The 26,006-nt window shown below is 51.1% G+C and overlaps 1 protein-coding gene across 3 annotated transcripts in view; it reads right to left on the bottom strand.

Moving 5' to 3' along the window:
* Positions 1-11,584: 11,584 nt before the first annotated feature.
* The window catches only part of TEF (TEF transcription factor, PAR bZIP family member), a 24,863-nt gene continuing 10,441 nt past the window's right edge, over positions 11,585-26,006 (bottom strand). For all 3 annotated transcript variants that reach the window (XM_077757944.1, XM_077757943.1, XM_077757945.1), the window contains exons 2-4: positions 21,810-22,127; positions 16,451-16,671; positions 11,585-15,254 (exon numbers count right to left, since the gene is read on the bottom strand). In XM_077757944.1, coding sequence (XP_077614070.1) covers positions 15,039-15,254; positions 16,451-16,671; positions 21,810-22,127 — 755 coding nt within the window. In that variant the 3' untranslated portion in view covers positions 11,585-15,038. The remainder of the gene's footprint in view (positions 15,255-16,450; positions 16,672-21,809; positions 22,128-26,006) is intronic.

The raw sequence follows: 26,006 nt of genomic DNA, 5'->3' as shown, positions 1-26,006 counted from the left end.
TCCGCCTTTGGCCAGCAGGCGGAGGGAGGGACCCCCTCGCCGAAGCCCCTAGCCTAGCCTGCTCGCCTCCGCCTGGGAAAAGGAGGCAAGGCTGCGGGCAGCTGCCGCCCCTCCAGGATGGCACTGGCTGTCCCCCCCTGCCCCGGGCCAGGGCGTCATCTCGGGCTTCCATGCCGCAGCCAGGACCGTGGCCACTGGGCGGCTGCTTACCAGTGGAGTTCCACACCAGTGCCCTCTGAGTGGGCCTTCTGGTGATGAGGCCTGGGACACAGCATTTGAAACAGGCTCCCTAGGGGAATCTTGGGCTTCTTAAGGCTTGGGAGCTATCTTGGGGTTGCTTTTCGGGGAGGGAGGAAGCAAACAGCAGGAGAGGTGGCAGGCTGGGACTGCGCCTGCTTTGATTTGATGGGCAGGATGCAGAGATAGGCCAGAACAAGTGAGGGGTCTACTCTGGGGGGAGGTTAGACTAGGGTCTGTGGCCAGATACTGTCTGAATTGTGGCCCCCACACCACAGACAAAGCCCTTTAATGCCTCCTAAGGGATACGGTAGATCCCACCATTCCCCAGCAACTTTGCAAAGTGGGCCTTGTCCCTACTTTCCAAGGCCTGGAGAGGGGATGTGACTTGGACAAAGTCCACGGCGACAGATGAGCAGGGTCAGGACACAAGTGAATTCTTCATCCAAGCACTAGCTTGGCCCTGGCGCAGAGGAAGATATACAATAGGGCTCCTACCCTAGGGGAGTTGTGGGTCCAGAAGAGAGGTGGGCAGCAACCACAGCAATCAATCCCGATCACAGTCGCAGGCTGATGAGCACTGACAGCTCAGAGCTGAACTGTGAAGGATGAATAGGAGTTTCCCAGGAAGATACACGAGGGGGCATTCCAGGCAGCAAGAACAGCTTGTTCGACTGCTAGGGGCCCGAAATAGCAATCGCTGTAGGGATCTATGAGCAGCTGAGGCTGAGGCTTAGAGCGCGTCCGTGCTGAGAGATGAGGCTGGATGTGCAGGAAAAGCCTCAACCAGGCCAGGAGGCCTGACTTTGTCCTGAGTGCATGGGTCCAGGAAGTCCATAGAGGAGGGAGGACGTAGGAGAGGGATGGGAGGAGGCCCTTGGGTAGTCGAGGTGGCAGGGTCTCCTTTCCAGACTTTCCCTGTGTCCTCATGGCACCCCTTCTTTCCCCCAGCCCTCACACGCACCCTGGCTTCACCTTAGCTCTCAGCAGCTCAAGCTGCGGACTGTCCGGGGATACTGAACCCCATCCCCACTGGGCATGATTTGCCGGCTGTGAGGGCTAGAAGAAGTGATGCTTTCTCCCTGAATCTCAGTTTCCTCATCTATAAAATGGGGCCAGTCTCTCCTCGGGGTCAGAGTGAGATGCAGAGGTGAAGGTTGTCAGAGAAGCGTGTTTATTTTGAACAATGTCAAGCACAATGCTAGGCATTTGCTCCCCCTGACCTCCATCCACGTGAAACTTCTCACCATGTGCTTCCTCATCCCTTGCCCACCAGACTTCAGGAACCACCACCTGAGAGCCAGCACTGCCGGCCTCAAATTCTGGAGCTGCCAAAGGTCTTAAAGTTGGGGCCTCCATTTTTTCAGATGCAAAATGGAATGCTCCCAAGTGTTGGGCGAGGAGGGACCCCCGGCAGCCCCTCTTGCCCAGGACGACCCAGGCTGGCTCTCCCTGAACACAAACAGAAAGGGCAATTCGGGACCCCCTCCCCCCTTCCCTCCCCTCTGCCACCCCAGGCCCTGCCAAGGACATCCTGTGCCCTGGTGATGTCACCAGGCCCTGGGAGCTGGGGCTGGCTGGAGCTAACAGCACNTCCCCCCCCCCCCAGCTGTCTCCCATATCCCAGCTGAGCCCCCAGGCCATTCCTTGGAGGTTTTCCCCACACACTGTTTCTGCCCCCGCCAGCCTTCTGAGGGGGGAGAGCCCACAGTGTCATCAGCCAAGTGTCTCTGATCACCAAATCCAGACCCTGCCCTTCAGATGGGCCCCTGAAGGTGGACCCCAGCCTTCTCTGCCTCCTGAAGCCCCAAGGGGACAAGGGACTTGCCCAGGGGGCCACAGCTAGGCTCAGGTCAAGATCTCTTGGTTCACAAGTTCGAACCCCGCATCAGGCTCTGTGCTGACAGCTCAGAGCTGTCGTTTTTAAAAAATGGCTTTTTACCTGCAGGCCTCAAGGCTTTCTTGATGCCATGCAGCTCAGAAAGCTGCAGGAATAGACTGGGTGCTAAGGGTAGCTCCTGGCATCACAACCCTCACCAACATCCCAAGTGGGATGTGTGTCCATCACAACTGTCACGCATTTACCCTCTCAAGTGACTAATTTTTTTAGTGTTTATTTATTTGAGAGAGAGAGACAGAGACAGAGACAGAGCATGAGTGGGGACGGGGCAAAGAGAGAGGGAGACACAGAATCAGGCTCCAGGCTCCGAGCTGTCAGCACAGAGTCTGATCCGGGGCTCGAACTCACAAACCCTGAGATCATGACCTGAGCCGAAGTCAGCCGCTTAACCAACTGAGCCACCCAGATGTCCCTCAAGTGACTTTAGATTAAGGATCTGTCAGGACCCTGAGCTTAGAAACCTATGCTGATGAAGCATCCCTTTTTTTTTTTTAATGTTTTATTTATTTCTAGGAGAGAGAGAGAGAGAGAGAGACAGCATGAGCAGGGGAGGGTCAGAGAGAGAGGGAGTGACAGACTCTGAAACAGGCTCCAGGCTCTGAGCTGGCAGTCAGCACAGAGCCTGATGCGGGGCTCAAACCCAAGAACCGCGAGATCATGACCTAAGCGAAAGTCGGACACTTAACAGACTAAGCCACCCAGGCGCCCCTGATGAAGCATCCCTTTTATCAGTTTCATATGTCGGCCTTTTGGGTAAGATTGTGGTTGAAAATGAGATTCTACTGGAAAAATCCATCTGACAATGGCAGCTTTGACGACTCTATCCTCACAGCTGCCCTGGGAGGCTGGGCAAGGCCAGAGGCCTCCTGGAGCAAAGGCAGTAAACCAAGCTCGAAGGGGAAGAGTGACTTGTGCAGTGGCTGGAATCCAGGGTCCTTCTGTCCTCTAGTGCGTGTGAGGTGAGGTGAACCTACCCTGCCCAGCCCAGCCTAGAATCAGTGGTCTCAGACACCCCTGCAGCCCACAGTGACTAGCGAGAACAAGCCCATTTCTTGACTGTTCACTTCAGTGCAGTGCAGACTCTGGATCCAGGGAGACTCAGTTTGAAACCTATCTCTATTTCTGAGCTGTGTGATCTCAGGCAAGTCACTTCACCTCTCTGTGCCTCATTTCCTCCCCTGAAAAATGGGGATAATAATACAATGCAATTCTAGTTGTGGGAATTGCTTTGAGAGACTGCCTGAAAAGCACTGGGCACAAGGCTGGATGCTTAGTGAGTACTAAACTGACAGCAGATATTATTATTATTATTATTATTATTATTATTATTATTATTATTCCTAGGCAAATGATCACTGAATCTTCACCTTGAAGCTAGGCCTGGAAGGTTGGCCTCTTCAGACAGTGTGTGGGCAGAGCCACCAGGAGCTGGGGCACAGCTAGCCCAGCTGGCTTGGGAGAAAGACCTGTAGAGAAAACGTGGCGGGATGGGGGTGGGTGTGTGGACAGAGGCCAGAATGGGCTCAGGAACGCCCCCAAACCTCAGCAGCCTCTCTGTCTTCTGTCATTACCACCACCACCACCCTCATCTCCCCAGGGGGTCACTTGAGTGAAAAGAGCAAGAGCCAGGTGGCCAGGCAGATGGCTTGTCACCGGGAGGGTGAGGAGCCAAGAAATAGAGCCTGTGCCTCCCTTCCCTTACCCACACCCCAGTGTGTGTGCAGAAAGTCGCCAGGGCTGGGTTCCAGTCCCTTATACTGTGGGATCTTAGCCAAGTCAGTTCATTTCTCTGAACCTCAGTTTTCTCCTCTGTGAAATGGGCATAAAGGTATCCTCAGGAGCTTCTGTGAAGATGTAATGGACAGGTGTGTAAAGTATCTGGCACACAGTATGTGCTTAATCATTTTATCTCTTGAGAAGAGAGCCAGGCTGACTCTCTGCCTAAAGAAGTGGGCAGGCTGGAGACAGGCCCCTCCAACTCCACCCTGGGCCCCTCACCCACAGGAAGTCCACAGCCTCGCTGACAGGATTGAGAGTGAGGGCCTGGGGCGGGGGGGGGAGGGGGCTGAATGCAAATGTATGCAAATCAGGCAGCACAAAGTGCTCTTGGGGAGATGGAGAGAGAAGATTCAGCCACCAGGGGCTTGGGGGCTAGAACAGAAGTGGGGTGCCCTGGGACTGACTGAGCAGGTGCTCCCGGCCCCGAGGGCCCCTCTTGGCAGGGAGATGGAAGCCTCTGGTTCCCTGGAATCCCTGATCCTCCTCCACCATGGCGAGAGGCAGCCTATCGTCATCCACGGGCTCCTAGGTGTGGACACACGCAGACATACACTCACTCACTTAAACACATACACAGACAAACACATACATCCAAGGACTCGGACTCTCTCTCTGTCTCTCTCATGCACACACGCACATACACACACTCTCTTCAGGTCACAGGGCTCATGGCAGGGGAGGCCTTAGAGACTTTTCCTGTTTGATGCAGCAGGAGGCGGAGGCCCCAGGGGCGGCTGGTTTCCTGTCCACCTGCCTTTTCCCCAGATGCACACACCACCCACTCATGCATCACTGGGGAGGCCCCCTCAAAAAGCCCCTCAGCCTCATTCTGACAGGGGAGCCCAGGTGACACAGGGTTTCAATCCTCGTTCACATCTTGTCCCCTCCTGACAGATGAGGAAGCTGGGGGCAGCCAGCCCTCCGTCCCTGCCTCCCAGCCTTCTGTGGACACCCCTGGGCCACATTCGACAGTAGCAGCCACTGGAGGACAGCAGGGCGGGGCCGAGTCAGCGGGTGCCCCACAGCACCGCCTGGCACGGCAGGCCCTGGACCCTAGGTCACAGCCCGGAGATGTGTCTGCAGCACCACCTGGTGGTGACATCGCGCTCCTCCAGCCGACAACAGGCCCTGTCGCGCCAGCCCTGCTCTTGTCCCCCATCCCCTGTAGGTTTGCAGTGAGGAGCTGCCGTGTGCCAAGGACTGGGCAGGCCGGGCACCAAGAATGAAACCAGGCCGAGAAGATGTGGGGCTGGGGGGACAGCACTCCAGCGGACAGGACAGCAAGTGCCCTGGCTCTGAGATGGGAAGGAGCTGGGCGTGACCCAGGAGGAGCCCAAGGGCAAAGTGGCTAGAGCCTTCTGCTGGCGTTGGAGAGAGAGGGGAGGAGGGAGAGAGGGAGTCAAAGGCAGGTGTCCCAGAGCTCTTTAGGCCGCAGGGAGGAGTGGGGATTTGCTTCTGAGTGTGATGGGAGCCATGGCATACGGTGGACGGTTGAAAGGTGCCATGAGAGGCACAGACTGGAAAGTGAAAACAGAGGAAGTCTGGGGGGGGGGGGGGGGGGGGGAGGGAGCGCTGCCACCACCCAGGTAGGACACAGAAGCGTCTCAGACACCAGAGGTGGCAGTGGGGGTAGCAAGGAGTCCCTGGATTCTGGAATTGATAGGACTTGTGGCCGGATTGGATGGGGCTGTGAGATAAAGCAGGGAATTAGGCTTTGGTCTAAGCACCTGGGGAACAGCAGGGCCCTTTGAAGGGAAGACACGGAAGGAGCGGGTTTGGGGGAGACCAGGAGCCTCTGGGCAGGCTAAGGGGGAATGTCTGTGAGATGTCCAAGTGGAGGTGCCATATAAGTGTGTGGAGCTTCGGGGAGAGGATGTGGGTAGAGGTACACATGGCAGGTTACTGGGGTATAGACAGTACATATGGCAGCTTGCTCTGTGCCAGGCACTATACTAAGGATTTCGTGTTTTGGTTTTTAAAATTTATTTCTTTTGAGAGTGGGAGGGAGTGCATGTATGCATGTGAGCAGAGGAGGGGCAGAGATAGAGAGGGCAAGAGAGAATCCCAAGCAGTCAGCAGAGAGTCTGACTTGGGGCTTGAACTCACAAACCTGTGAGATCATGACCTGAACTGAAATCAAGAGTCAGACACTAAAGCTACGTAGGTACCCAGGCACTTCAGATTTCATGTATTTTAGTTCACTGGAGCCTCACCTCAAGTGAGACGGGAGGACTGAGTCCGGCTGGAGGCCTGCCGAGGAAAGCGTGGAATTATGCAGGAAGGGCAACTTGTCCCCAAGGGTGTTGATGAAGACTTCCTGGTGGAGGTGACTGCTGACTGGGGCCTGGAGGGATGAGTAGGAGTTTGTGAGGCAGAGAGGAGAGGAAGGGAAGGCTGGGCTTGCCCAAGCATGGACAAAGGCCTGGTGGAACTTTGCAATCTGACCATCAGTGCTGAAACCCACGCTTCCAGTACCCTTGGGCAGATGGGGAAACTGACGCCCAGCGCAAAGAGGGCGTCAGTGAGTCACTGGTAGGCTGGGCACTGGCTCCTGGCCCAGGACTCCAGTCCCACCTTTGGGTGCCTCCACTTGCTCCGGTCACACCCCTGAGGCTTGCACTTGAGGCCTCAGCAAGGTTCTAGGGTAGGATTTCAAGGTGATTTGAGTTCAGTCCAGCAGCGTCTCAGAGTAACAGGCTCGGGGGTGTAGCCCAGCTCTGCCAACGACGTGGGTTAAAGCAGTTATGGACTCAGACCTCAGGACAGCTGTGTTCTTTGGCCCTGAGTGGCCTGGCCCTGACTTCCAGCCTCATCTCCTGCCTCTACCTACCTCAGTCTCTGCCCCCCAGCCAGGTTTGCTAATGGTGGACTAGCCCGCATTGGCAAGTCTATGGGAAAGTGATTTGTGTGTGAGCTGGGGGTTAGGGTGGAGTGAGGCATCTTATCATATTCCGGGTCCCAAATGTGTTGGGCTGGGACACTGTCCTATGTCCCATCCCTTGCAATTTACAAGGGGCTTCTATCCAGCATCTCATACAATCCTCATGGCAACCTTGATAAATGGGCAGGACAGGGATTCTGATTCCATAGCACTGATGAAGGGGCTCAGAGAGGGACAGGGCTTGCAGGAGGGCACACAGCAAGTTGGAAATGGACCTGGGATGAGGCTGGTTCCATGTGAGCCCAGGTCTTTGTGAACAGCTCATTGTCCGGGTAGGAGTAGGAAGAGCCAGTGCCCTCCCTGAGTGACGGGCCACCCAGCTTCGATGTGATTTCAGGGAGGCAGGAAACATGGAGCTGCAAGATCCTTTAGCCCAAATCTCATTTTGTTGTGTGGCCTTGGGTAGCTCCTTTCTCTCTCTGGATCCCTCTCTCATACATTCAAGGAGGGCCTGGGTATAACTTCTAAGGTCCTTGTTGTCCAAAGCCTCTGGCCCTGGCACCCGGGAGGAGAGGACATTCTGTAAGGGCAGGAAAAAGAGAGACATTGGTCTAGGGGCGGGTGGAAGTTGGGAGGAGGGCGGGGAGGAGAAGCCGAATCACTTCCCTTCTCCAAACCTGTTTCCACATTTGCCCAGTGGGGGTCACGGTGAAGGTTTTGGCCCAGCATGTGGGACAAACATCAGTCTTTTCCTCCCCATTGCCAACAGCTGGGCCTGGCTTCCCTGCTGCTGGCCAGGGCTGGCTTGGGACCCCTGGGTGGCTTCCCAGTCCATGGGAAGATGTCAGACCAGGCCTTGGTCTGGCTGCTTTTGCTGGCTGGCCTCCGCCAGCCCAAGGGAGGTGGAGGGTGGGGGTGTACTTTGCATGCAGACAGGCCTAGGCAGCACCAGCACCTTGGCCAGGAGATGGCTGAGATGGAGAAAGAGCTCGGGCTTAGGAATCACCTGGCCTGGGTTGGAATCTCAGCTCTGCTACTTAGCAGCTGTGAGATCTTGTGCAAGTCACGTAAGACTTGGCCGAGCCTCAGTGTGTCCTCCTCTCTAAAACGATGCACATTCTAGGTGGTGTGAGGCTGAGATGACAGGAGAGCATGAGGGATGCTGTCCCTGGCTGGGGCTCAGAGAACTGGCTGTAATTCCTCCTTCCTCTGCTTTCTCTGTAGCCCACGTGGGACCCGCCGGAGACAGCCTGGAATCCAGGGCGAAAGGATACCTCCTGCCCAGCTTGAAGACACTGCAGACTCAGAGCTGGTGGCTCACGTAAGTGGCTCCTGCTCCACCATGTCCGGGCACCAGCCTGTGGGGCTAGGAGGGCTTGCTGAAGTAAGAAGCTCCTGAGAGCACAGGAAGGGCTGGCTGGGGGCAGCCACCTTCTAACCTGTCTCTCACTTCCTTTGCTGTTCACCCCCATCTATCTCTGGCTGGCAGCTTTCCCGGATTAGCAGCGGACGCCGGGAGCTGCCAGCGGGGCTGGCCTGGCATAGCCTTGGGGAGATGTATCACGGCTGTCCGGTGGTTGGGTACCGTTAAGGAAGCCTGTGTCCAGCTTTGGAAGTTTGTCCTCCGGAAAGGTGGGAGGGAGAAGTGCATTGTGTCAAGCACTCACACCTTCTCTGTGTAGCATGCTCACCTCGTGCAGACAGAGAAATCGCTTAGGGGGGTGGGAGAACTCACCCCCGGCCACACAGCTGGTCCGAGGACTACATACCACACCAGCCAGCTGCTGGGCCCAGAGGGGTCATCTCCATGTCGCACCTTCTACACCATTGCCACAGTGGCATCAGCACTTCCCGGGTGCCTGTGCTGGTTGGTGTCCCATTCTACAGATAAAAAACAAAAAAACAAAAAAACCCCACAGAAGCCCAGTGCTGTCAGCCTATCAGTGTGCAGAGCCTGCTTTAGATCATCTGCCCCCCCCCCGCCTCTCCCTCACTTGCGGTCTCTCAAAAATTAAAAAATTAAAAATTAAAATAAAGAAGGCAAAAAAACAAAAAACAAAACAGAAGCCCAGACAGGGGCAGTGACCTACCCAACATCACACTCTGAAAGAGGCAAAGTGTTAATCCAGGATTAACTCCAAAGCCTGTGTTCTTACCTGCCATGTGCTCGGCAGACATCTTGTAGCTTTGCCACATTTTGAGCCCCAATCTCCTACGCTCGCTCCCAGCTCCCAAGGCTGCACAAAACTCTGCTTTGGGTGGGAGCATTCGTATGCAGAGTAGAGAAATGTAGTCTGTTAGGGCAGGTCACCTTCTGGGAGAAATAGACCTCAAGTTGACAGATTTCAGGGAAGGACTCTATAGGCCCATTTTAGTCACATGTTTACTTGTTGACCAATCTACTGTGTCCAGGGCTGGGGTCAGTAACCAAATAGCAGCCCCCCGGAGACCTTGGGGCAGCTTAAGGGGTGGGGAAAGGCCTACACAAAGCCTTTGCCTGAAGCTTCTGCCACTGGGCCCGAGGTGCTGTTTAAGTTCTATCTGTTTAAGTTCTATCTCACCCCTCTGGCCAGCAGGATGGGCTGTGTCTCTGCCCAGGAAACAGGCGTATGGACAGAGGTCAGAAGCCACTGGACTCAGCTCTGTGCTCAACTTGTGTGTGAGCCTTAAGGGCAAGTCATATCCATTTCACCCTTCTGGTCTCAGCTTAAATGCCGCCTGCAGACAGATCTTCCGTGACCCCTCCAGGAGGACTGGTCTCTCTCCTAGTTCCCCAGTCTTTACAGCCACATCACTTAGTTCAATCCATCATTCCCTATTTTCTGTCTGTGAAATGTTTGTCTTTCCTAGCAGGTTGTGAAGACAGGAGGCAGGGCTGACCCTTAACAGATATTTGCTGGATGATGTTTCTCTAAACTTTGGTTCCCCCATCGGTACAATGGGGTTAACATTCCCCCCACCCCCAGTGAAGTTCAGATAAGACAGTGTCTCAAAGCACCCAGCCCCGGCTGAGGCTACAGAAGCTACTAGAAGCAGGGCATCTGGGTGGCTCAGTTGGTGCAGCATCTGACTTCAGCTGAGGTTGTGATCTCACAGTTTGTGAGTTCAAGCCCCATGTCGGGCTCTGTGCTGACAGCTCAGAGCCTGGAGCCTGCTACGGATTCTGTGTCTCCCTCTCTCTCTCTCTCTGCCCCTCCCTTGACTCACAGTCTGCCTTTCTCAAAAATCAATAAACATTAAAAAATGTTTAAATGGGTACCTGGGTGGCTCAGTCGGTTAAGCATCCGACTTCGGCTCAGGTCATGATCGCACGGTTTGTGGGTTCGAGCCCCGCATTGGGCTCTGTGCTGACAGCTAGCTCAGAGCCTGGAGCTTGTTTCAGATTCTGGCTCTCCCTCTCTTTCTGACCCTCCCCTGTTCACGCTGTCTCTCTCTCTCAGAAATAAATAAAAAAAACATTAAAAATAACAATAAATAAATGTTTAAAAAAGAAGATACTAGAAGATACTCAAGATACTGGGAGCTGGCGTGAACAGGAGGCTGGGCTGCAAGACCTTTGTAAACTATGGGGAGTGGGAAGACCCAAGGGTGCAGTTGGTTAAAGGACAAGATACGTGGTATTGCCCTGACCCCAGGGCCAAGAACAGTCTGCCTCCCTTTACTATTCAGGGAATTTGAACTTGAAAATTTGGAACCCATTCTGGATTTGAATTTCAGCTCCACTGCTATTATTTGGGGCATATCACTTTGCTTTTCTGAGTCTGTTTGTAAAACGGCCATTTTTAAAAGTCTACCTTGCCGTCTCCAAACTCTAAATGCACACTTGCCCCCTCAGAAACACAATTAGGGGTGGTTCAAGCCACAGCAACCCTGAGCACTCCTACCGTGCAGCACGGGGAGGCGGGCAGAACAGTCTTGGTTTTAAACAGGCAGCTGCAGGCCTCATGGGGGCGGCGGGCGCCACCATCTCTGCGCACAGAGTGGGTAGAGGGAGAAGGGCGAGGACAGGGCGGAGATGGGGGAGGAGGAGAGAGATGTGCAGCAGGCTCTGCCTCGGATGGTGCACCCTATTCTGCCCCCACCCCTGATGAAGGCCCGCGGGGACCCCAGGCCAGCCCTGAGCAGGGGACCTGAACCTGGGGACACCAATGCCGAGCGAATCAGTAGCTACAACAATGGTGCCTTACAAGCGGCTGCACCCTGGTGTATATATTTTTTTTTTTTTTAAGTACACTTCACGCCCAGTGCAGAGCACAATGCTCAGTGACCCTGACCCTGAGATCATGACCTGAGCTGAGATCACAAGTTGGATGCTTAACCAACTGAGGCACCCAGATGCCCCTCTAAACTTACATCTTATTTGTGACAGTCTCATGGCCACAGACAAAATATTTGGCAAGAGGAGAAATGGAAAGCCCCCAGAATCCCACCACCAGGACCCAACTCTCAATCTTTATGCTCGCTCTTTTTTACAGAGCTGCCGACCAGTGCTTGCCAAGCACTCTTCCTGAGCAGTTCCCTGTCCTTCTAGTATGTGTGTGGCACTTTTACATGTTCAAAGTCCTTCTTATTTGGTATTTGTTGTTCCTCAATAAACTGTGAGGGAAGCAGGCAGAATTACTCCCATCTGACAGATGAGGAAACTGAGGCACAGAGTGGTTGGGTGACCTGGCCGAGAGTACCCAGCTGGTGACACAGGGGTGCCTGGATGTCCCTCAGGTTCCGAGGCCGAAATACACCCAGAGGAAACATGGGAAGAGGGGAGGAGAGAAGAGACAGCCCCACAATTCTCATCTCAAAATATTTAATTTTGTTTGGAAAAGGATACATTCCCGGCTTCCCTCCCTGCCACATCACTCCGGCCCACCAGCACTGACGCATTCGCACGCACACACTCACATAAGGCCAATGGGCTACAGTCTGCTTCTGCCCTCTCCAGCTGGGAAGAAGGGGTTTTCTCCTTGCCTCCTTCCCCCACCAAAGGTAAAGGGTCAAGGGGCCCGCTGGAATGCCAGCTCCCAGGGGAGGGCGCAGAGCCCCACATACTCTGTCACATGCACTTAGAAAAATAAAACCAAGTGGTGTTCTGGCATTCCCAACACCATGAGATAGCAATATCCACCTGGAAGTCATCTTTGCCATTTTCTAGAAAAATTTATTGCACTTAATTAACAGATGTCAAAGGAGCTCTGGGGTGGGGCTCTGCCACAAAAACCAGGGGTTCTCGGCCCTTTGTGTCACCTGGAGTAGAGCCCCCAGGGTCCTGGATGGAGAGCTGCCCAGCACAAAGGGGCTCTCCCCTGCGGATTCCCCTGCCACCCCGCCTCAGGCTAGAGGACTCTATGAGCTGCCTGCCCAGGGCTACAGCAGCCCCTTCACAGGGCAATGCTTACCCAGAGTCCAGGGTCACTGCCAAGTGCCCTCCTCAACTTCAGGACCGGGACAGGCAAACCTCTTCCTTTGGCCAAGGGTAAGAGTTACCCAGGTCCTCCACAAGGTGCTAGCCATCATGAAAGCTCTCTCTCTAAATATATATATATGTGTATATATATATATTTATTTCTATATCTAGATATACACTTATTATATGTATATTCTTTCAACATTCTAGCTCATTCATGATTTGTCTGTTCTGAGGTTGCAGTGAGGCTGCCATGAAGCTGAAGACGGGAGTTCAGGAAGGCATGCGCTTTCCAAGCTATCATAAGCCCATGGAAAGCTGCTTATACTGGCTTCCCTAGCCTCCAGTGCTTCTTAGAAGATGGCAAAGGTCTGAGCACAGGAGCCTCACTCTTTGGCTGTCAGCCCCAGGAGAGGGTCCAGGAGGGAGTCCAGGAGACTCTCAACTCCTGACGGATACTGAGCAGGCAGCAGGCCTCTCCTGCTCCAAGCACCCGATTTTTAGGCCTGGGAAGGAGACATGCTTTACCTGAGCTCTCCTCTTCCTCAAAATGTCAACCTCCACGGACCCCTCCTTGTCCCTGCCAGGCTCCCGACTCAAAGGAGCTCTTCTAAAAGAGGCCAGCGGCCACACTCTTTCCAAGTAAGCACTTTGGGAAGGAACCAGACACCCACTGCCTGGCGGGGAAGAAAGGGAGGGCACTGAACAGGCAGAAGGTGAGACAAAGAGGAGAGACACCAGGCCATCGTTCTACCCACTGGGGTCCGAACATGGACACCATACAGAGACTCAATGTCCATCCTTAAAAAACAAAAACAAAAACAAAAACAAAAACAAAACAAGAGCCATATACTTTCTGGCCAAAGAAAACGAAGAGCTTTAAGCTGGAGGCTCTTCTACCAATTACAAAGTGAGAACTGCCCTCTTGGTGGGTAGCCAGGCCAGAGAGAGAGTGCCCGGGTGGGCAAGCTGCCCAGGGCAGGACACGGACATGCCGGATGCAACGGCCCTGTTGTGGTTACAATACAGTGAAAGTGAACACGGTTTTTATAGAACCACAAAGTAAAAATCAAGAGGGAGGGGGCGGCCTCCCTTGGCCTCAGGGACCCTTGTCAAGTACCCTGGAAGGGCAGGTATGCAGGTCCCCAGAGGGCCGTGGCATTCTCCTGGGGTGTGGTCCATGGCCAGTGCATGGTTTACCCCGGTCTTAACATCTGTTGTGAAAAGTCTTTCAGGGTCAGGGCCTGGACTTGGAGCCACCACTTTAAATAAAGCCAGTGGTAAGCACGACAAAGTGTGCCTGTCACCTCTGACCGCTCTTTACCACAGGCTGCCCGCCCTGAGCAAATAAATACACCCATCTCCAGGTACCCCTGCTGACCACAGTGAGCAGAGGGTTCCACAGCTTCCCTCAATCAGTCTTCCAGGTACAGAAAAAGGACGACTTGAGTCCGCTGACACGAAGGGAAGGAGCAGCTGTGAGGTAGGAGAGCCACAGCTGCGAGGACCCCTCCCCTCCACACCACAGCCAGGCTTGTGCGGGTGGTCCATGTCTCCTGCGATGCAGACAGAAGAGACCCTAGCCCAACTGACCGGCCCAAGAGCCTGCTATTTCGTGTAAGGGCTGGGCTTGTGCCCTGGTGATCCCTGACCAGGTCCTGCCGGCTGACACTCCAGGCAGCTCGCACGGGGGAGGGATCCTGAAGCAAGAACTGGGAAGCCCTCTTCTGTTTTTAGGGAAAGTGGACTCTGGCCTGGCCCATACTGGAGAGCAGAGCAAGAAAAAACAGGAACTTCTTGAGAAACATGCCCCAGCTCTCCACCCACAGTGTAAGGGGCTGTGGAGGCCGGTTTTCTAAACACCATGCGGAAGGTGCATCCTGGCTCCAGGAAGTTAAGCTTCCCAGGCGAGGGGGGTGGTTTTCCTTTTAAATCCAAGATCTGAGCATGGTCACTGGGTGAAAAGAAACAGCAGGCTCAGAGGCCCCATGTAGTGGGACAAAGAAGTTTCAGGTGGCCTCCACGAGTGACCTGGAGAAGAGGAGATGAGAAGGCCCCCCTCTGCACTGTGGTCAAGACTCGAAGACCAGCCGCCCTGGGAGTCCCTCCTCCAAAGCAGATGGAAAGTGGAGAGAGACCTTCACCGGGGCCTCCTCTCTGGCTTCCGGGCCTCAGAGCCACAGGAGAAAAGGGGTGTGGGAGCTAAGAACAGCTGGCTGCACTTGTGCTGCAGGCCCCAGACCCACACCCCATCCCAGGCTGTGCAGAGACCCTGCTCCTGAGGCCTGGCACCCATGTGGACACAACGGAGGAGCTGCTGTGTCTTTCTACCTCTGAGGGGGATGGGAACAGATGCTTCTCTGAACAACTCTCTGGGGAGGGTGAGGTGGACGACAGACACACCCCACCTGGAAATGCGCTCCGCTACCTGAGAAGACATCGGGTGACAAGGGTACGACTCATTCTGTGGAGACAGGCTCGATGGCCCAGGCTGGAGACTGGGGGAGAGTTAGGAAGCCTGGGCTCCCTGTGAAAGGAGATCTGTACCCCAGAGGTCCCCTTCCAATTCAACTGGGACATCCAAGAATAGACACTAAGGCTGATTCACCCGTCTACGCAGATTCTCTCGCATCCCCACTGGTGAGGAGGCTGGCCCCCCAGAGAAGTCGCCACGTGCGCTGGCCGTGTGATAATGAAGCTTGAACGTGAACGCTCCTGGAGCAGGTGTGCCACCATTCGACCATGACGAGTCATAAGTCTCCAAGCTTATGTGTGGGGTTTCAGGGAGCCCCAGGCAGAGGTCTGAGGTGCAGGCAGCGCTGCCCAAGCAGGGGCACGGGTTACAAGGGCCCGTACTTGGTCTCATACTTGGACACGATGGTCTTGCACTTGCCCACTTCCTTGCGCAGCTCAGCCACCTCCGTCCGCAGTGCCGTGTTCTCCTTCTCCAGGAAGGCTGCCCGGATGGTGATCTGGTTCTCCTTTAGGCGCCGTGCATCCCGGGATCGTTTGGCCGCTACATTGTTCTTCTTGCGTCTTGTCCAGTACTTTTCATCCTGTGGGGAAGTGTTCTCTGTGGGTCTCTCCTCTCTCCCCAGAGGGGCATCCCAACCTCTCCCCTCCTGCTAGCACCCCACACCCCATGTTCCTCATAAAACTCATCTGGCGCAGCCAGATGAAAGCTTGGACCCCAGGGAAGAAGCTGCGTGTGTCAAGGACACCAAGGGGCCCTAACCTTTCCCCAGGAAGGTGGAATAAGAAACAAAGTCCTTGGGTAGGATATATGGTGGAGGGAAGGGGGTTCACTAGTAGCCTCCTCTGGGCTACTTCAACATAAGGCACTGTCTATATCCTTGCCTCACGCATTTTGGTTGTGCCTAAGGGCCTGCGCCCTGGGTCTGGTCTCCTGAGTTTAAATCTTGGCTCTGCTTCTTATTAGTGGTGAAACCGTTTGAGTTCCTTAACCTCTCAATGTCTCATGTCCTTCATCTTTACAATGGGGGATAATGACAGTAACTACCTCACTGAGTTGTCTGAGGATTAAATGAATTAACATGTACAAGGTGCTTATAATGGGTCCCTGGCTTATAGTAAGGTCCACACAAATGTTTACCATTTTCATTGTCATTGTTATTAAAGCCTCAGAAACCTCCTGAGAGGCAGGTATGGTTATTCCCATTTTACAGATGAGGACACTGAGACCCAGTTAGGTTTAGGTGGCAAAGTAGAGTTTGAACCCAGGTCTGCCTGATTCCAAACCTTGGATAAAATACGTTTCTTTGACCTTTTCGTAAGAAAGGATGGAAAGATTACAAAATCCTTCCCTCCCTCCCCCTCTCTGAGTTCCTACAAAAGCCATCAGCTTGAAAGCTGCTTGCTCCTCCCTGGGGATGGCAACATACAACCATCTTTTGTCCTTCAAAGCAAGGGCCTGTTCAACCCCAGTTCCTGTGGCCTAGTGAGTTCTTGCCTGAAGGCTGGGCTAAAGCCAGGGAAGTAGGAACATCAACACAGTGGCGGCCGGTAAGAAAAGACAGAAGCTACAAGGAGTCGTGCTGGGGCCAAATGCTACCTGACTCCCTTTCCTTCTACCAACTGCTGTAGGATATGGCTCTATGCTCTGAACTCACACCTTTCTAAATAGTGTCCTCGAGGAGAGGGGGTTCTCCACATAAAGTCAAATGGGAGGAAACATAGCCCCTCGGCTCTTGAACCAACACTGTGCCTTCATTTACAACAGATATCAGGTTACCTTCTGTTCATCGGGGACAAAGACTTTCTTGGCCTTTTTGATCATGGGCTGGGGCTTCAGGTCCTCCTCTGCAAACTTGTGCTTCCGAGGGTTGAAGAGTTCCCCACCGGGGACACTGGAGAGGACCAGGTCAGCTGGATCAGGATTGAAGTTCACATCCACCTCCACACAGTTGGGGTCAATGGGACTAGGTGTCTCCCTCTCCTTTTCCAGGGAGGATTCTGAAAGACACAGAGGCAGGGGTTCCCAAAGCAGCCCACTGGACAGACAGACTCACTCACGTCACACAGAGCCAGACACCTGCTTCAATCTCAAGGTTGCACCAGGCACTTCCGCTTGGAGTGAAGAAAAACCACATCACCATCAACCCCCAAGCCAGACTGGCATAAGTGATTCAATTCAACAACACAAATATGGAAAGAATTCTTTCCTTTAGGAACAAAATGCTCAAAAGGAAACAGAGGTTCTCAAAAAAGACAGGATTTTCCGATTGTTTTTTCCCCTAGAAATGTTAAGCAAAACATTAAATCATTATACCCCCTTAACTTCCTGTGGTTTCAAGTTCTCAAATAATGAGAAACAGCTGAATTTCTCTGTGAACTATTATGGGCTAAGGACACAGACTGAACAATGAAATGGCTTCCATTTTTGAGTCCCTTGAGACCTATCAGTCACTGTGCTCATTTAGTCTTAGGACAACTCTGAAAGGGAGACAGGTGTTAACCTTATCTTACAGATGAAGAAACTGAGGCTCAGAGAAACAACCTGGTTTTCCTAGGGTCACACAGAGGGCAGGTGACCCAATTACAATTTGGGTCCAGGTCTGGCTGACTCTGAATCCTTGTTCTCTGCCCTTTCTGGCTACCACTTTAGAGTGGACATTGGATTAAAGGCACTTTCAGAATTCAAAGGTTGTGTGTTATTAGATATAAGTTATATGCATATATATATATATAAAACTATACCTTTGGCCTGCTCACTCAATGCTGATAGGAGTACACAAAATATTCAGTCAATAGATATTTGTTAAATATTTACCATATGCCAGGTACCGTCCTCGCAAAGACAAAGCAGTGAACAAAACAAGTAAAAATCCTTGCCTTCGTGGAATGTTATGCTAGCGGGGGAAGGCTGACATTACACAAGATAAATTAAAAATATCTATAAAAGTGTTGGATGCCATGTGGCTATTTGGGAGGAGAACATTTCAGAAAGAATGAACATCAAGTGTACCAGGATGTGCACAGGCAAGCACTGGTATGTTCAAGAAACAGAAAGGAAGCAAATGTGGCTGAAGCGAGAGGGTAAGAGGAAAGACGAACATGACACGTCCAGAACATAAAATATAGGGCTTTTAATCCCAATATAGTAATAGTTTTCAACAGGGATGATTCTGTCCACGTAAAGGAGGGGGGGGGGTGGTGTTTGTTCTACTGACATCCAGTGGGTAGAAGCCAAGGATGCTGCTAAACATCTATAATGCACAGGACAGTCCTTCCTCCTCTCCCAACAACAAAAATTATCTGGTCCAAATGTCAATAGTGCCAGTGATTCTGACTTTTACCCTGAGATGGGAGAAGCCACTGGAGGGTTCTGAGCAGAGGTGTGACATGATAGGTTTTCACCAAATCGTGTACGTAACCTCATTGGGTCCTTTTAGAGGGGGTTAATTACAAAGAGGGCTGAACATTAGAAGGGTGAAATGACCAGGGACCAATGTCCCTGGGAATAGTGCAGCTGCCAAATTCTACACCTGCAAAATGAAGAGCCAAGGTGCCAAAGACTAACAACTAGGACTCCCACTCCCTGCTGGGAGGAGAAGACATGGCTACCGCAGCTGGGTACGGTATTTGGAAGCATCTACAAGAGCTGAATGTGTACTTGTCTGAGGACCCAGCCGTACCCCCCAGGTAAACGCTCCCAAGAGATGCACAGATGTATTTACCAAAAGGCATGCACATAAATGTTCACGGCAGTGCTGTGCATAACCTAAAACTAGAATACCTCCAATGTCCATCAGCCTCAGAACGGATAAGCTATGGTGTGACCATACAACAGAATATCATCCAAGCAATGAAAATGAACAAACTGCCATAGGCACGATTCTCACAAATCTGAGAAAAGAAGTGAGACAGAGCATACATATGTCTTTTAACAGAAGGAACTGAAAAATTAGAAGAGGAAATGCTACTTTCATTTCTACCATGTGTACAATTCTTCAATATCAATCTTACTTTATCTGTATTGCGGTTTTCTTCTGCCACGGAAGTATTCCCCAAGTATGTTTTGTAAATATATTTTGTTAGTGTGAAGAGATCCTGGGGGCACCTGGGTGACTTAGTCGAGCAAGCAACAGACTCTTGATTTCAGCTCAGGTCATGATCTCACAGTTTGTGAGTTTGAGTCCCATGATGGGCGCCGTGATGACAGCATGTAGCCTATTTGAGAACCTCTCTCTCAAAAAATAATAAACTTTAAAAAATTCTGGGGTGCTTGGGTGGCTCAGTCAGTAAAGCATCCAACTCCTAATTTCGACTTAGGTCATGATCTCACAGTTGGTGAGTTTGAGCCCTGCTCTGGGCTCTGTGCTGACAGTGCAGAGCCTGCCTGGGTTTCTCTTTCTCCCTCTGTCTTCCTCTCCCCTGCTCATGCTCTCTCTCTCTCAAAATAAAGAAAACTTAAAAAAAGATTCTGATGCCCACATAATTTTTATGTGTATTATCGAGCTACCTCTAGGCACCTAATAAATACCAAAACATAAATGTAACTGACTTATAATAGGTAAAAACAAACATAATATATAATATACATACATACACAATTAATGTATAATACCATGTATAATACACAATTCCATGCATCTTTGGTGATGGAAACAGGGACAGTGATTACCTCTGGATAGTAATGACTGAATGGGGTCACGAGACATTTCCTGGACACCACCAGTACTCTATAACCCGATCTGTGTGGTGATTACACGGGTGGGTTAACTTTGTGAAGACTCACCGAACTGTGATATAGGCACGTCTGTACACCATATTTCGCTAAGAAGGATAACTTAAAAACAAAGGCAAATGCCATGCTACCTAGGTTGCCTACAGTATAAAATGTGGGCTTATTTCCAGATCTGCTCCCTCCCCACCCATGGATCCAGACTTCCAGGACAACCTGAGGAGCACAAAAACAAGCTGCCTTTAGGCAAGAATTCAGCTGGAATCGGCTAAAGCTTCTAGGTCTAATTTTACAGGAGAAAAGCAAGGAGCAGAGGAACACATTAAATGGTGCTGCAGGGATACAGTCAGAGAAATCTAGCATGTGCAAAACTCTATGGGACCAATGACTGAGTTTCTTCAACAAATAAACTGCAAAGAAAAAAAGGACAGGGAACCTTGTAGATTATAGAAAATTTAAGAGATATAACTACATGAATGTGTGGGTCTTATTTAGATCCTGATTCAAACAAACTGCAAAATAGTGACATTTATGAGACAACTTTTTGGAAATCTGAATGCTGATAGATCTATGGTGAATTTCATATGGAAAATTGGTATTTTTGTTATGTTTTTTTCCCCCTTGAGAGAGAGACAGCATGAACAGGGGAGGGTCAGAGAGAGAGGGAGATACAGAAACAGGCTCCAGGCTCTGAGCTAGCTATCAGCACAGAGCCCAACGTGGGGCTCGAACCCATGAACCGTGAGATCATGACCTGAGCCGAAGTTGGACCAACCGAGTCCAACTTGGTTGAGTGGCTCAACCAACCGAGCCACTCAGGCACCCCTGTTATGTTTTTTAAAAGAACCTTTACATTTTACATACATATTGAAATATTTACAGATGAAATAATATAGTATCTAGGCTTTGATTTTAAATCATCAGGTAAAGGTCACCTGGGTTGCTAAGTCAGTTAAGCATCCGACTTCAGCTCAGGTTATGATCTTACGGTTTGTGAGTTCAGGCCCCGCGTCAAGCTCTGTGCTGACAGCTCGGAGCCTGGAGCCTGCTTCAGATTCTGTGACTCCCTCTCTTTCTGTTCCTCCCCTGTTCATGCTGTCTCTATCTCTCATAAATAAATGAACTTAAAAACAATTAAATCATCAAGTGAGAGAATGGAAGCGGTTATAGAAAACAAGATTGGGGCGCCTGGGTGGCTCAGTTGGTTAAGCATCCGACTTCAGCTCAGGTAATGATCTCATGGTTTGTGTGTTCGAGCCCCACATCAGGTTCTGTGCTGATGGCTCAGAGCCTGGAGCCTACTTCGGATTCTGTGACTCCCTGTCTCTCTCTCTGCCCCTCACCAGCTCATGCTCTGTCTCTCTCAAAAAATAAATAAACATTAAAAAATTAAAATAAAAAAGATTGATTATGAGTTAAGAATTATGAAAGCTAAATGACGGTTACATGGAAGTTCATTACAGGGGTCTCTTTTGTATTTGTAAATAAGTAAAATAAATAAATAAATAAATCTGGAGCATGAGACTTCCTTGGGTGTGGGTCCCCTGGATTCCGGCTGGCTCCTGGGCTCTTTCCTGGGAGCCATTGGTCTGTATGCCTTTGTAGGGCTCCGTGAGACAGAGATGTCTCTTGTCAGACAGAGACCAGGTCTCTTGTCAAGGGCTCACGTCCAAGCATCATGAAACCCAACCAACCAACCCCACCCACCCATCCCCAGAGGTAAAACAGAAAAAGGACAAAATGATGAAGGAAGAGTCCTGAAGATGACTTTTGTCCTGGCAGCAGGAATACCTTCCTTACGCCAGTGCCTAAGCAGTACATGGCTATGGGGTCAGGCATTCTGGCTTGAAGTGTTTGCTTCCACTACCTACCAGCTGTGTGACCTTGGGCAAGTTAGTTAATTCCTTGGCTTCTTTACCTAAAAACAGGCTTTAGAGTATCAATCTCATAAGGTTCTTGTGAGGATCATGTGTTAATGCCTGGTACAGAGTCAATGGTAAATAAACGTTAGTTGCTGTTGCTGTTACTACTATTACCTCTGCCATTACTACTGCCTGAGCTTCCCAATAAGCCGTGGCAAAGTGCACGCGCAGAGGCAAAGAGCAGTGCTGCGGAAATGCAGAATGGGGTTTCTGTCTTGCACAGCCTCAGCCTGGAAGGGCTCACTCCACTGCCCTAACCATCTGCAGCACACCAACCAACAGAGAGGCAGCAACTGCGCTGAGGGGCTGCTATTTTTATCCCCAGCCTCGGGGGACTGTGCTGAAGGATGGGGAGCAGAGGATCTCTCCACACTGCAAGCCCCCTAGGACGTCCTCTGAGAGAAAGGCCTCACTAGGTGCGTGGACTCGAGCAGCCTCCGTGGGAACTGGGCTTTGTGGGGTGGGCCAGGTGGCCAGGCACCAACCTGTGCTGGACGCGGTTTCAGAGGGCTGAAAGACAGCAGTGGAGGAGGATGGCGGGGATGCTGTGGAAGAGCTGGCTGACTCCTTCCCTTCTAGCTCGGCCACAGGCAGCAGCAGGTTCTGGGCCAGGTGGGTGGGGCTGGCGGGGATGCCGTTCTCCAGCAGGAACTCATCCAGGTCCATGTACTCCAGGTGGAAAGACTCGCCATCGTACGGGATGGTCTTGTCCCAGATGGGCGGCATGAGGGAGGCTGAGACGGCCATGGTGCTGGCTGCTGCAGCCTCGTCTTCCTCCAGCTTTTCCTTTCCTTTTTCTTTATCTGCAGACACAGAATCTGTGATGAGACACCACACAAGAGGGTAACTCAATCCCAGGAGGCGAGCAGTGGGCCTCCCGGGACTGACTCCTCTCTCTCAGAGGCCTGATCTATTCCATCGATTTCAAGAGCCCACTCTGCCTTCCATTATAACCTGTTGTTTGACCCAGTCCCACTGCTCTCCTTTAGACACGGTAGCATGACCTCACCCGTGTTTGGGCGTCCCAAGATGTTCACAAATTCTGGGGCCTGATGTGGTCCCAGGATTAATTCAGAATAGGCTGTGGGATTTGGCATCTGCAGGAGACAGGCTTCAGGGGGGAATGGAGTTCCTGATATCTCAGTAATATTTTAGGAAAGGATATTTTAGGATTCTTCAGGCCAAGAACTTTTGTGTTCTCCTGTCCTGTCCCCTCCAGCTATGCTTCTCCACAGCAACCCAGAATAAGGCTGAACCCCAGCTCTGCCACCCACTTGCTATGATGTGTGATTTCAGCCATGTTCCTGAACCTCTCCCAGCCAGAGTGGACTCCACCGTAACTAAGGATAAAGCAGACACTTTGGTGAAGACTTAAAGTAACTTTTTTTGGGAAGACTTTTATTTTTAAGTAATCTCTACACCCAATACAGGGTTTGAACTTACAACCCCGAGATCAATGCTCCATCAACTGACACAGCCAGGCGCCCCTAGAGATAACATCTCAAAGTGTCCTGTAGGGTTCCTGGCACAGAGCAGGCATCTGCTATTATTGTGAGCTCACTGAGGGCAGGGACTATGTCTGATTCATTTCTAGATCTCAAGGGCCTCTACAGGAGCAAGCTGAAGGAAAATGTGAATACTGAATGAAAAATGCTGGGTTTGCAAACTGATTCCCTTCAGGTTTACTGGATAGAGAGGGATTGGAGCTGTCTTTTCAGGACCTTTTTCAGAGCAACCATTTCAAGAGAACTCTATCCCTGAATAAGCAAAGATTGAAGGCAGGTTTTCTGGGAAGAAGGAGAGGGGTGGAGCAGAAGAAGAAAAACTTGTTCCAGTTCAAAACAAAGCTAATCAATTAGGGGAGACCGGATCCAACCTAATTGTCTCAGCCCAAAACTTATGCATATAGATATCCAAGAAAGGGCAAATTGAGAAGAAAAAAAAAAAGATGAAAGAAATGTGACAAGGTTAGAAGGAAATCAAAGTGACAGGGAGTCTAATCAGGGAAGTACGAGATAAAATCATGACAAGTTCATAATGGGCTTTCAAATTGAGGGAGACAACTTTGAACTCTGGATTCTGAAGTGAAAAGGAGAAATCAAATATGATTATGTTGAAAATAAACCAGTCATGCATGGACTCCTAGACCACAGTCAGCCAAAAAGCTGCCTGTTGGTCCAATAAAAATAGACACACCCGGTGTGTTAAAAAGGTGGAGGTTTCAACAAACAGAATTTGGTCATGGCTTCTAACCTGAATTATTACAACTGCCTTCTGTACCAAGCTTTGGTTTAAAACCAAATGGGAAGTAAGAAAGTCAAGCTTTGGTGGGCTGGGTGGGCCAGATGGCCTCTCTATTCTTCTCCTCTAAAATCCTGACTCTTCATTCTGTTCAGAAATAACTGTGACCAGTGCTGGGTGGGATCATGGGGATCAATGGAGGTAGGAAAAGGAAAGAGGTAAAAAAACAGCCATACTGAAATACAAGGAACAATAAATTCCAGGTTTTACCTGGCCTAAGCAATTAAGAATATATTTTTGAATTTTTATTCTTTTTTTAAAAATATTTTATTTTTTTAGATGTTTTATTTCCGAGAGAGAGAGAGAGAGAGAGAGCGAGCGAGCGAGCAGCGGAGGGTCAGAGAGAGAGGGAGGCACAGAATCTGAAACAGTCTCCAGTCTCTGAGCTGGCTGTCAGCACAGAGGCCGATGCGGGGCTCGAACCCAAACCGTGAGATCATGACTTGAGCCGAAGTCGGACGCCTAACCGACTGAGCCACCCAGGCACCCCTCAATTTTTAGTCTTTAAAAAAATTTTTTTGACATTTATTTATTATTGAGAGACAGAGCATGAGCATGGGAAGGGCAGAGAGAGGAGGAGACACAGAATCCCAAGCAGGCTCCAGGCTCTGAGCTGTCAGCACAGAGACCAACGCAGAGCTCTAACCCACAAAACGAGAGACCATGGCCCAAGCTGAAGTCGGAAGCTTAACCAACTGAGCCACCCAGGCATCCACAATTTTATTTTTTTAATTTATTTTTAAAATTTATTGTTAAGGAAGCTCTATGTCCACTGTGGAGCTTGAACTCAAGATCCCACTATCAACAGTTACGTGTTCCACTGACTGAGCCAGCTGGACAACCCAAGAATATTTTTAATCAGTGTTTTTATAAGATGGACTTTTAATTATAAGAGATGATAAAGAACTAGGCCCATCACTCAGGTCACAGCGATTGACATCACTAGTTGCCAGTGATAAAGTAAGAGTTCTAAGGCCTAGCTAGGTGACCTTGAGGAAGCATCCTCAGTTTTGAGCCTCAGCTTTCCTCATCTGGGAAGTGGGGATAATACCTTAAAGAACGCTATGCAAGATTAAATAGGATTATGTCAAAGTGCTTTGTAAGCACTATGCAAATGTAAGGCAGAATTATTGTTATGGATGACTGTTACTTGGTAATCTTGAAGAAGACCTGAGAGATGTGTACCCTGTCCCAGCAGCCTGTCTCCTCCTCACACCTGGAACAAAGCATTGCCTTCAAAACAAAGAAAAGGGTCTGTGCCTATGAGGTTCCAAAGCAGGAGGGGAGAGCCTGGCCTTACCTGATGTGCCGAATCTATTTATAACCCAACAGTGACAGCCACAGAGATGGGAGCCTCAGAACACACCCAGGAAAACGAGAGAAATGGCATTTTTAAGAAGAAAATGAACTTTTCAAGACAGGTCATTCACAGATGTCTTATATTCTTTCCCAAATCCATGAACTACACAGATGGTTCTTAGAATGCAAAGATCTCAGGGCGCCTGGGTGGCTCAGTCAGTTGAGGGCCCGACTTCGGCTCAGGTCATGATCTCACGGTTTGTGGGTTCGAGCCCCGCGTCAGGCTCTGTGCTGACAGCTAGCTAAGAGCCTGGAGCCTGTTTCAGATTCTGTGTCTCCCTCCCTCTCTGACCCTCCCCTGCCCCTGCTGTCTCTTTCTCTCTCAAAAATAAAAACATTTAAAAAAAAGAAATGCATAGATCTCAAACTGAAAGCAGACCTCAGTGCACTTAAAACCTCACAATAGGTGGCACTCCTCCTGTGTCCTGAACCTCATGTTCTCAGGCCCCAAAACAGGGCCAAACCTGCTTTCCACACAGGCCCCAGGGACCTTTGTGGCCTAGGAAACAAGCAGCAGCCCAGCCCTGCTACAGTGGCCCCTAAGTCTAGACTTGGCCCCAACCAACCAGGCGAAGGGCCATAGTGGCCTCATTCTGACCCTGTCCCTCTACCAGCCTCGCCCTATTCTCCCTCTGGGAAGGCGCCTCGCATCCCCTCTCCTGACACCCCTCCCCCACCTCAGCAGCAGAAAATCTCCCGCGTGTACCCAGTGGCTGGGGATATGCACACGCAGGGATGAAGTAAGGTCCTGCTCCCAGGATCGGAAGTCCCTACACAGACAATCGTCGCTTCTCAAACTTTAGTGGACTTTGGAATCACAGAGATGGGGTGCTCCTTCAAATGCAGATTCCTGTCCCAGCAGACACAGATTCGGGCGAAGGGTGGGGCCCTGGACCCAGCATTTTAAATTAGCATCCCAAGTGATTCTGGTGCAGACTTCCCCAGGGAAGGCGCCCCGGAGCGTCCTTTAAGTGGCGGCTACGACCCCCGCATCAGCCTTCTCAGTAACCCTTCCACGTCGC

The sequence above is a fragment of the Crocuta crocuta genome, unplaced genomic scaffold, assembly GCF_008692635.1.
Source record: "Crocuta crocuta isolate KB4526 unplaced genomic scaffold, BGI_CrCroc_1.0 scaffold143, whole genome shotgun sequence".
NCBI classification, from domain to species: Eukaryota; Metazoa; Chordata; class Mammalia; order Carnivora; family Hyaenidae; genus Crocuta; species Crocuta crocuta.
The sequence above is the reverse complement of the archived record's forward strand: the minus strand, read 5'-3'. Positions and strand labels throughout refer to the sequence as shown.